Raw genomic sequence first — 12,010 nt, 5'->3', positions numbered from 1 at the left:
GCGCGGGGGCGTCAAACGCCCCGTCAGTGCCTCTGCCGGTAGGGGCCGGCCTTGTGCCCGGGCTCCGCGGTGGGGAGCGGAGACCTGCTCCAGGTTGGACTCCAACAGCGGCTTTAAAACCTGCGGCTTTAAAACCTGCAGCTTTTTAAAAAATACTTTGGTAGCAATAGTAAATGGATGAGTCCTTGTGTACTGTGGTGACACCAAAGTAAATGGAAGTTTTACCGTAATGAAAATGTATTTGCTGTTTCCACTTGACTACTTGTTTGAATGTCAAAATACAAGTAAGAACTTTATTCTCCCCTCCTTCCCCCCCGCCCCGTTCTCTTGTCTGTGTTCCTTAGTAGCTGGAGATGGAGAAAAAGATGCGCTGCCCCATTGCAACTTGCAGGTTTACACGTACACCTGTGATGTGGGTAAAAGAGAAAATGTCTACTCAACAGCTGAGAGGGTCCGCAAGGAGGTTGGTGAGGTGTCTGTCCTGGTTAACAATGCTGGTGTGGTCTCCGGGCACCATCTTCTGGAGTGTCCTGATGAGCTTATTGAGAGGACCATGATGGTCAACTGTCACGCACACTTTTGGGTAACTATAAACTCCTTTCTTCTGCCCTTTTTGTCAGTTAATTTTGGGAAATTAACTGCTGTTTCTTAACTCCTGTCTCTTTGAGTTTTATACTTGTCCTTTCATTTGCAAGCTCACCACTCTGTGAGTTTCTTATCTTTAACTTACTGTTCTGTTTAACAGGAATGGTGGGTATTAAAATTATTAACAAATTGTTTTACATCAACTATAGCCTCCTAGAATCCAGAGCTCTAAGTCTTGTGCCCTTTTCTGTAGCCCTGGATATGAAATCCTTTGCAAGCATAACCTCTGAATCTGCTTAAAGGTTGTTACTGTTAATGAATGACACCTCAGGCTTCCTCCCATAGTCTTCTGCCAGCATGTTAGCAGCTTTAAGATGCTGTTTTAGTGATGGTTACAATAGCAAACTTACACATTTCTGGAAAAAATGCTTAAAACCCCTGCTGGAAGTGTTGTTTGAATTGCCTTGGAGGCAAATTGTTCCTTTTGAAGGCTGGGAGGAAAAGCGAAAAAGATTTCTCAAGAAATCAAGCCAAGAACACTTTTTCAGGAATCCTGTGTATTTGTCCTCATAGCTTTCTCTGGGGGCTGCCAGTAGAAGTAAGGAAATCTTTAATATGGTTTCTGGGGTGATATGGTCCCCATAACTAGCAGATGCTAATCAAGGAGAACAACCTATGTGATCTTACTTTTTTTGTCCATCTAAACCTTATTTTCCTGTGTGGTTTATTTTTAAATCCACAGTAGTGTGGAGTTACATAAACTGGAGTGTTGAAGGAGAGCATGATGCACACTTGGGTTAGCATTAGCTGTCAGACTGAGCCCATTGTTAGTATTAAAACTGTTCTTTGGTCCTTCAAGTAAGGTTATGAAATACACTTGCATAACAATCAAAGGATTAAGCAATCTGAAATATACTTTAACTTAAGCCTTCTTTGGCTGGTCTTACCTTTTCATAATAAAATTTTGTAAAATGCCTCATCTTCAAAACTTAGAAGGCCCTCCCAAACCAAACTTTTTTTAACATGGAAGTGAAATGCTGTTTCATAACCCTAAAGGAGCCCCTTCAAATCTGCACTGTGAAACACTTAATGGCAGAGCAGTCTTTTTCCAATGTATTGTAAAGCTTGCAGAGAGAGTGCTTAAACTTCAGTGCACACAAGATAGTGTGTTTAGAAACACTTTCAAACTCTGAAAGTACATTTTAAGGCAATTAGAAAAGTTCTGAGAAAGCTTGTACGACTTCCTACAACTAAGAGCTCTGTGTGTTCCCCTTCATAAAAGTTAAATTGATGCTTAAGCGAACAGAGATGTGCACTAGATTTAATGACTGTTATTGATGTGGTTTAAATGCCGAATTGACAGTTTCTAAGAACTCTAAATTATGACATCACCATGCATTAAAATATGGGAGGATCCTAAATTCTCCAGCTGTTCTTCCTTCAGGCCTAAGTCATACACTTATTCATAACATTGTTTCAGAGACCTTTTTAAAGCACCCTCTGTGTTCTGAGTCTCTTACAGAAATAAAAACTAAACTTAGAGTCCAGTATTGCTATCATTGGGTTTTCATAAGTTTCATTCATCTCTAAATGTTAGTGTGAAATGACTTTAAAATTAAAAAAAAATATTCCAAGAAGGTATAGTTAGATCGGAACTGTGGAACTTGAGATCTTGGCTTAAGCTTCTAAGGAGCAGTCAACACTGTTTATATTTAATTGAGGATCTGTTCATATGTACACTTCTGCAGATCCTGTGTCCTGCTTTGCTTTTTCTTTTGTTTTTTTGCTGTTGGCAAAGCTTTTTTCCTTGTCTTCCCCTTCACAATCCCAGAAAAGGTTGGCTTGTCCAACAGTGGGTGGACTTCTATTAAAAGTAATAGTACTTAATTCATAAGATATCATCTGAATCAGCTGATTTGAAGCCAACTTTTTTGATGCAAGTCAATGCTGACTTAAATAGAACAATGTGTCTAGATGTGTGAAGTCTTATACAGCTAGTCTTTTCCATGTCAGCTAAACTGGTGGTCCAAAAGCAAATCTAATACTCTGGAGCATTATGTAGGCTTTTAACTATTCTTGGAGGGTGTTTTGTCCAAAAAGCTGTAAAAAGATTTTATAAAGACATGGATCTTCCATGTAATATTGCTTCAGTAGTTAAGTGTCTGTACTTTCTGAGTTTTTGTTGGGGTTTTGTTTTTTTTATTGTGTGACAGAAATTCTTCGTCATCCCTTGATCATTAATCAAGCCTCAGTGTGCTTCTATAAAACCTAAAATGGGGCTCTAGTACTGGCCCCTTGAAACATCTGAAATAAGATTGATTGCCTGCTCTCCGTGCAGAATGCAGATGATCTGAGCTTGCTTTATGTTAGCAGCTACGATCTGAAGACTGCTTAACTTCTGCAGTAGGCAGTGACATGAAAGTCTCGCTGATTTGCTGTTGTGACTCCAACTGGGCTGTGTACCATATCACAAACTGGCAGTCAAGAGAGCCTTAGCAGCATCTCACAGCCTAAACAGATGCTTTCCATTTTGCTGACATTCATGATTTGTATAATCCTTCCTATGAGTGTTCTATATAAACATGTCACCACTGCATCATGTAGCAATTTCCACAGCATAAAATCCACTGCAGTATTAAAAACCTGTTATTTCATGCTGTGATAACTTGAATGCTTCTGATATTGAAAACATAGGGACAAAATCTGTTCCCGGCTTGAAACAAGCCAGCTTTGGTTTACTATAATTTGCAGATGCATAAAACTGTAGCAGGAGTGTAACACTATCTTTCCTGCCAGTCTGTTGCAAGAATAATAACTTACTTGGCTGCACTTCTCAATTAATGAGACTGAACTTCTGCAGACTAGGAAATTTTCTTCCTGTGATATGTCAGGAATCAGATTTGAAGAATGTTAAATCACAATATAAGATAAAGCTGTTGCTTTATCAGTTTTAGAAAAACTGTTATTCCTATATTTGCTTTTCTTGTGGTTTTACAATAAAGCTTAAGTGAAGTATCAAAATAATGTGGTTTAGATTGTGGAACTGTATTTAATAAAACTACTGTACAAACTCCTATTTCAGGACAATTTGAGATTCTTGTACCTACTCTAACATTTTTTTCTGGAAGAATAATGCTATTGCTGGATAAGTAGGTATTAATATTGTACATCAGCATAGTACCTGGGAAATCCTTCTAGATATGGTTGCTGAATGAGACTCATGGAGGGGCAGGGGCAAGGCAATGACCAGGGTCTGTGAAGTTCTGTGACATGAAGGTCCTTCTGTACAGAAGATCTTCGGTATTCAGCTCTGAGAGAACAGTGATCTGCACTTCCCTGTCATGTGGATCCTCCAAAACGTTCAGCTTAAAGCTCTCCTCCTAGAGGAGTTCTCTTCAACTTACCAAAAGGGGGAAGCAAAACCATTCAGCTCCAGCTGTCATATTTATCTGAGAGAACAGTGATCTGCACTTCCCTGTCATGTGGATCCTCCAAAACGTTCAGCTTAAAGCTCTCCTCCTAGAGGAGTTCTCTTCAACTTACCAAAAGGGGGAAGCAAAACCATTCAGCTCCAGCTCTGTCATATTTATAAAAAAAAAAAATCCATGTAGTGGGAGACTAGGGCCCAGAGTTTGGAGACTTTCGTACTGCCGTCTTAACCGGAGTAGTTACATTCATTCACTTACAAACTACCTGATTTTTGAAGTTATGCAGGTACATTTGTCTCTGTAGGAATAGAACAAACCCTTTAGGTTGCCTGACATTGATACAGGAAGAGATAAATACTGAGTAAAGAGGGAAATACTACTGAAGTAATTAGGGCATTCATAAATAGTCTAAAACTTAAGTGTACCTTGGAAAGAAAGTTAATGCAGAGTTACTAAATCAAATGCCTATTTATGCAGCTGCTGTAGTTGTCAGTCTAATTAGACTGACAGGATTGCTAAAGCCTTGGAAAATAACAGTGGCTTATATTTATCTATAATGTGTCAATACTTACGTATTGTTATTCTAGTCTCTTCAAGCTTCTTGGCATTAAATAAAGCTCACTTATGCCTATAGTTTGTTTAGTTTAAATATGGAAGTATTACAGTTAGTGTGCACACTGAATCTTCTACAGAAGAAAAGACAGCTTAAGTTATGTTATTTGAAACTATACCATGCCAAGTCTTGTGGCCTGTTGGCATAGCAGTTTGATTTTTGTCTTCATCTCTAGGATTCTAGTATCTATGATCAAATATAGACACAATATTCCACTGACAGGCCAGCTAGCTATATTTAGCGTTTTGGATGAGTGGAATTAGCTGCTTTAATAGATTTATTTTTTTTAATTTCATGATAATGTATCCCAAGATGCGTAAGTTTACTTACAAAGTTTAATCTACAAGTTCTTGACTTTTTTCTTTGAAAAATGAGTTGGATCAAGTTCAAGTAAAACATGTGCATGTGATCCAAAAAGTGTCATCAAAACTAACTCTTCCCTTGCACAATGATTCCAACTACATGCCACCAGTAAATTACCCTGGACAGCACATGTGTTTCATATACTGTGGTAGCATGCTGGGTAGTGAATATGAAGGAAAAAGCAGTCATACTCTTAGCTACAGAAATAGTCATATTAGTTGTACTTAAAACTTATAAGTGCTTTGGTATGGTTCTGCAGTTCATATGTTTTTGGGTTCATTTCTCAAGAAAATAGAGGGAATCTGTCAACTGAGAAAATACTGTCTTACAGATGCATGCTCTAGAAAACTGCACTTTCCCATTTTATAAAGGAATGTACTTAACACAAGTTTTAGACAATAAATGGGTGGACATCTATTTCTGGAGCTTGAGTTGGCACAAGACTACTGGCTCAGAGCTTTCCTCACAGATTTATTTTATGGTCTACCAGGAGCTTGTCTAGCATTGTGTCAAGCACGGTTGTCACCAGCATGCAATCTTTAATTTTGTAAGCTGTATCTTGCAATCTGTGTGTATCTGTAATCTAGCCTTGTAGTGATCATTTTCAAAAAAAATCATTGGAAGTTTTCTGATCCTTTTTTGGGGGGACACCAACCCAAACCATTTAGTTAGGTACCTGGATGTCTAAGCTTTGGCTGTAGAAGTGATCTTATATTCATTTCAGAGTAGACATGGGTGAGAATAAAAATGACTCCTCAGACAATGTACTCATCAGAAGAGTCAGCAAGCATAATTAAGCATGTTGGGATGGGGTGGTAGGTGGGTCTTAGTCTTATGCAAAACACCCCTTCATTTGCCTTGTGTAAGAACCATATGAATTCAAGCACCTATAATTGGGATTCCAGAGTGCTGCCCACAGAACTGTTGTTGTTCCACAAGTTACTCAGCTCTAGTCCCTGACGTCTATCGAGACTGTTCAGTTATGGTTCTCCATTGTATCTTGATGATAAATGAGTAGTTACATATCAAGGAGCCTGAACAAAACAGCTTATAGCACTCTTGACTTGTTTAATTAGCAACACTTCCATCAGGCAGTGAGAAAATTGTGTTGAAGATTCTTTGAACGTGTTACTCACACCACCAACCTTCCTACATATACTTTCTGTGCTAGAGCATCTTCCTTGCGTGGTAGAGAATGCTGACCTCTCTGTTCAAACAGCAGCTGAATTCATGCATTTCCCTTCCTTCTCTTTAATGATGTAAAGCATTTGATTTTCATCCCAGTCAGTTAACAAATCTGAAATGACCATTCAGAAAGTTTTCCTTAAACTGCTTCAGTTACACCTGAGCTTTTGCGACAGCTTCTCTCAGGCATACTTTGGAAATTAATTTGCTGCGCCATTTGAAAGGTGCATGGATTTTAGACTCTCAAACGACAGAAAATAGAGATTCTCAGACTGTGACCCGTGGATTGTTTGTTGCCTGTAGATCGGTGTCCAGGGTGGCAGTGTAAGGTGTGATCAGCCAGTTACTTCCATGCACTAAACTATATGAAGCTTGAAGAGTTTAGGTGAAAACAGTAATATATTTCACAGAAAAGCAATGTGAAAATTCCATTAAGGAAAGGGAAAGTTGTCCTGAAAAGACCATGCCAAGACTTCTCAAACTATTTGAAACATATTTGAAGTATTAATCAGTTATTAGTAGCTTGCAATTCCACAGCCATCTAAAATAAAGCTGGAATTGCAGTATAGCTTGCAGAGGTAAGGCACTTGGGATAATCTCACTCTTCAGTCTCCTGTGACTTTTTCTGAGGGTTGGAGACTTGTCAGCAAACCATATGAATGCTTTCAGGATTGTTAATCTACTCTGAAGAAATGGTCCTGGATGAGCGATCAGTGCAATGATTAAATTCCTGCTTCTTATGGAATGAGGTAGGTTGGCTGAATAAGCAAAAACTTCTGCACTGACTTTGGTCTGATATTATGCTGTTACTTGTAAAGGATTTGGGGAGACAGGAAAACCTTGAATGGAATGATAGTCTTTGCCAGCGTGGTGCCTAACCTCGCTAGAAGTGGAGAGGGTGGCTCTTCACTGTTTCAGTGAAATACTCAGTCTAAAAGATTATGTGTATGCCTTTCTTGTCCTGTGGAGGTTAGGAGAGCAATGGAGTTTAAAGTTCCAGATTCTTCTATCTACAAGTAACATCCGCTTTTATTTTATGAAAAGCAGCTAAGTTAATGAGACCTCATTATGTTATTAACTTTCTGTAATAACCAAGCGACTATAGCAGAATTCTAGAAAGCAGGAGTGTTCCTGTGCTCAACTGTGGAGAAAAGCAATCCTAATTATGATGTGGCTAAGTGTCCTGCTAACAGAACGTTTGCATCACTGCCTAAGACCTGTCTTAACTGATCTGTGTGGGTGAGCAATCCTTTTCTGTAGCTCTCAGTGTCATCAATTACTCTGAGTAGACAGGTTGAGGAAAGATGGATGTTATGTTTTCTAGCACCATCCCTGCCATTTTAGCACCGCATTTTTAAAATCTTTTCTACTTTTGGCTTTATCAGCTGCGAAGTATTATTCTTTCCCAATGCTTCTCATGCTTTGATTCATTCTGGGTTTTTTTTTTTGGGGGGGGAGGGAGGGTTTTTGTCATGTATCTCTAGTACTAAACCTTTCCACAGTCCTCTGTATGTAAAAGCCAGAGCATCACTCTCTTGATAAACCTTGCTCCCTTGACCTTTGAGGTTTTCTGGCTATTCACACTGATGGTAAAACTGAGTTATGGATACCTGTCTGTCTTTTGTGAAAAATGGTAGAGATCTTTCTGCAAAGACAAACTGAAGCTGATTTACATGTGATGCTATCTGCTTTTACCTGTGGTCTTGGGCTTCTTAGTTTCTTGAAAAAAAAGAAAAAGTCTTCCAAAATGCAGTTACAATGTAGGTGAGTAGGCATAGACTTTGAGATTGGTAGAATCTCAGTTTCTGAGGGTTTAGTTTGAAAGAAGATATGTCACAAACGGGGGAGAGATTTACATCTGTGCTTACACTTCTGAATAAACACTTTGTTCTTGTAAATAATTATATTAGTATAATGATTTATATGCCAGTCAAATTAGCACTTGACACAAGTGAGTTATCACAACTGGGATGGGAAGGCATGGTAGGCCAAGGAATGCCGGAACAGCTGCGGAGCAGAGGTGGCTGACTTGGTGTGAGCCTTTTGAAATTCAAGTTTGTTTGGCTGTTGAATTCTGCACCTAAATGTGCCTTGGTGCTGGTCACTTCTGCCATCTGTTTGAACTTGTGTGACAGCTTCTCGAGCACTCCCCTTTCAGCGTTGGTTTGGAAAAGCGCTTGAGCGTATGCTTAAAAGTAACTTGTCCAAAATTTCTGTTCACTTAGGATGAAACTACAAGGCAGCTTAGTGGTGGCAAGCTGTCACGTGGGACCATCCCTTGAATATGCATCTTACCTTGCACGAGTTTTGGTATTCATCTGATCCTTGGGCAAGCCAGTTCAGCTCACTAACTTGTCCGGAGGGCAGGAGGAAAGCTGTTAATTTTCTTGGCCAAGTTGATTCGTTTTTCTGTTTAGAGACTAGAATCACCTCATCAACATTTCAGACTTGCATTAGCCAGTGTGTGTGTTGGGGAAGGGGTGAGGAGGAATAGGATAAAACCACGTAGCTGTGAACAGGACCTCTGCGGCTGTCTAATGAAACCTCATTCTTGGAGACATTTTCTGGAATAGGATTTATAGGCTCTAAATAGTTAAATAGTCATAAATGGTTCCAAGCTATAGCAAATCCACCACTGGCATAACAGTCTGAATGTAACAACTCGACTTCTGAAGACATCGCCGTATTTTAATTACACGCTATAAAAACCCCTTAGAGAAAGGTAAGTTAGTGTTCTGAACACATCAAATAATGTTGTGTTAACAACTCTAGCTTATTTGCATTGCACCGATGCTATGATTGCTGTTGTGTACCGTTGAGAGCAATGATCTCTGTGCCTACTGCACTGTTTGACTTCTCTGGAAATCAGTTGTACTAATGCTGTTTGAATGTGGAAAGAACAGGCCAGAGCCATGTTTCAGCTTGTGGGAAGCGAGCATAGTTTCTGCAGGCAGGCAAAGGAAGGAAGTATCTCTCTGTCTTTGAAAGCTCACCCCCAAGAAAGTGACTAGTTTGTTGGTGTTTGGTTAAAATGCCTGTGCAAGTAGACTCTTTGAAAATTGTATTAGCCACTGTTTTGGTCACTGTATTGGCTGGAGTTTTTTTGTCATTTTAGCCTTTGTTGGCTTATGAAGCGAAAGTTTACCCGCTAAGACTGTTTATTTTCTGCAGACCCTTTTTTGGGAGGGTGGGGAGAAGTATGAAACAGGAACACCTTCTGTTTTTTAAAAACCTCTAATTCTATGCATTTTAAAAATGTTACTTCTCATTCAGTGAGTTACTTCGTAGTAAGTTGGAGCCTTCTAGGGTCTTACTGTTGCCTCAACAAACTTTGAAGCTACATTTCCATTCAACTATAATATCTTCTTTATTCTTCTGTTCCCACTAAGAAAGACTATTACGTGAAAAGGGAAGCTTTCCTTCTAATCTTGTTCCTCTTGTGAGATACTCAGTTATGGCATAAACACTTTCCTTTTTATAAAGTAATTGATTCAAAACAATGACTTAGTGACTGAGTTGGAGAGGATGAGTAACGTGACTCAGCTTTCATCTGCATGAAAGTACTATAGCAATTGCAGTTCTATGGAGGTACTGGCCTTTAAGGTGTCTATAAAATGTGAGACAATCTTTTTCTGTTTAGCCACTTCCTGAAAAGTCTGTTGCATAAATCGTAAAACTTGAATGATAACTTCATATTTTCCGTAAGTAGTTCTGACAGTACTGTTCTCTAGTAATTTTTTGAAAACATGCAGACTAAAATACCAAGTTTTACTAAATATTCCAGAGGATGACTAAGCTTATGGCAAGCTGGAGAAAAATGTGTATTTAAAAGTTGGATTGTGTTCTTGTTCGCTGAACAGAATATTCTGAGCTCTTATGTAATAGTTGTAAAATGAATTTGTTATGTGGATTTTTCACTGACTCATAGGGACATGTTTTCATTTCTGTCAAGATTATCAAATAGCTGGCAATAAATAACTGCTCTCCAAATGGCTGGACATTTGCTGCAAACTTGTGCTAATGAAGGTGAGGGACTAATGTGTTTGTTACACTAATGTCAACATAGCTCTGAAACACTACAAATCCTTTGACACGGCCATTTGTCAGTATATAAACAAAGTAGAATTTCTAGTTGCTTGACTTCAACAGAGCTTAAACCAGCTTTTGTGGAAAAGAGTAGCCAAGTGTTAACTTCTTATATCACTTGACCAGCAAACACTAAAGTAATTTCAAATTTGACATTTGAATAAATGCAAGTTAGGTCAACTTTACTGACAGATCTGCCTGTGGAAGAATACGAGGTTGCTGGTGCTACCTACTGGGACTGTAACTTAAGTTCCTGAGTTTACAGGAGTGTAACTAGACTGTCACAGCCGTGTTGGAGCTCTGTGTTAGTCTTGGGTATATGGAAAGCTCAAATGCTGACACGGTAGATCTGAGCAGAAGGATTCACTTTCTTTAAACTGCATGTTACTTTTCAGTGGCTGCTGCCAACCATGTAATACTTGCTTTAAATTGAATAGTAATTGTGGTTTGGTAGCTATGATAGTCTGAGAGTATAATCAGATTAATATTTGTGGAGAGTAAATATCGACTTGTCTAATAAGATGCCTTTGGGCGGGAGGGAAGAGGTCAGCTTTTGAGTATGAGTACTTTGAAAACTTCGGTTCTCATGCTTGGTTATGTCTTAAATTTGTGCTGGCTGGAGAAATCTGCATGTATACTATACATTTGTTCCTAAGTTCCACTTCAGTCTAGACTTGTATCTTGCTTGTTTTGCAGTGTAAGGCAGACTAAACACATAGCTGGGCCTCCAACAGCCCTCTTACCATGCCATCTTACCTACTACTAATCCTTCTCAGCTTTTAGATTAGTTTGGCATTTGACAACCACAACAAACATCATTGGCAATTTATGTTGTGCACTTTTACACTGCTTAAGCAGAGATACTGTCTTCCTCCCTGTTCATTGCTAGCTGTCAAGAATCCAATATGATTGCTCTGTCCAAGCTTTAAAAGCCATTAAAATTCAAAGCAGGCAGAATTGTCTGTGAGGGCTCAGAATACCCTTAAGAAGTTGGCAAGGAAGTGTAGTTACTGGAGGGCATCTAATAGCCGGGGGGACATCATTAGTTTTTGAAACTGGTATGGTATGTGTATGTTCTGGACTCAGCTGAAAGTATGTTAATTCCACAAGAAATTCATCTAGGTGCTCTGCACTGCTTCATTGGACCCTCTCTCCAGCTGAAAGGGCTTGAGACGAAAGGAGAAGGAGAAATGGAAGTAGAACAGACACTGTTTCAGACAGAGCAGGATAATTTATTATAGGCAAGAGCTCCTGTAGGGGAGATAGAGGAGAGAGATGGCAGAGGAATCAGCATCCTTTCCAGTTAGGTAAGATTCTGTGTTGATAAACTCGCAGTTAACATAGGGACAAAGAGTGCAAGGTCTCTGCACTATGAACTTCTTCCTCTGTGAGAGGAAGAGGGATGTGCTGTTGAGCAGGGAGTTGGTATACTTGACTTAAGTGGAGAATCACAGAATGGTTGAGGTGGGAAGGGACCCCTGGAGGTCATCAGGTCCAACACCCTTGCTCAAGCAGAGCCACCCAGAGCCGGTGGCCCAGGACCATGTCCAAATGGCTTTTGAATATCTCCAAGGATGGAGATTTCCACAGCCTCTCTGGGCAACCTGTGAGAATGTGCTTCATTTTTCATAGCCATATGAAATCAAAGATTTGCAAAATCTGGAGGGAAGAAGTATAAATATACAATTAGTGATTTAAACAATGATATATACTGCTGCATATGTATGAAGCAATTACACATCAACAAAGC

The 12,010-nt window shown here is 39.3% G+C and overlaps 1 protein-coding gene across 1 annotated transcript in view; it reads left to right on the top strand.

Annotated features, from left to right (window-relative positions):
- The window catches only part of RDH10 (retinol dehydrogenase 10 (all-trans)), a 38,254-nt gene that overhangs the window by 1,809 nt on the left and 24,435 nt on the right, over positions 1-12,010 (top strand). The window contains exon 2 of the mRNA XM_009272663.1: positions 345-583. Coding sequence (XP_009270938.1) covers positions 345-583 — 239 coding nt within the window. The remainder of the gene's footprint in view (positions 1-344; positions 584-12,010) is intronic.

Source organism: Aptenodytes forsteri, unplaced genomic scaffold (assembly GCF_000699145.1).
Source record: "Aptenodytes forsteri isolate BGI_AS27 unplaced genomic scaffold, ASM69914v1 Scaffold62, whole genome shotgun sequence".
In the NCBI taxonomy this organism is placed as follows: domain Eukaryota; kingdom Metazoa; phylum Chordata; class Aves; order Sphenisciformes; family Spheniscidae; genus Aptenodytes; species Aptenodytes forsteri.
This window is presented reverse-complemented; position numbering and strand designations above follow the sequence as displayed.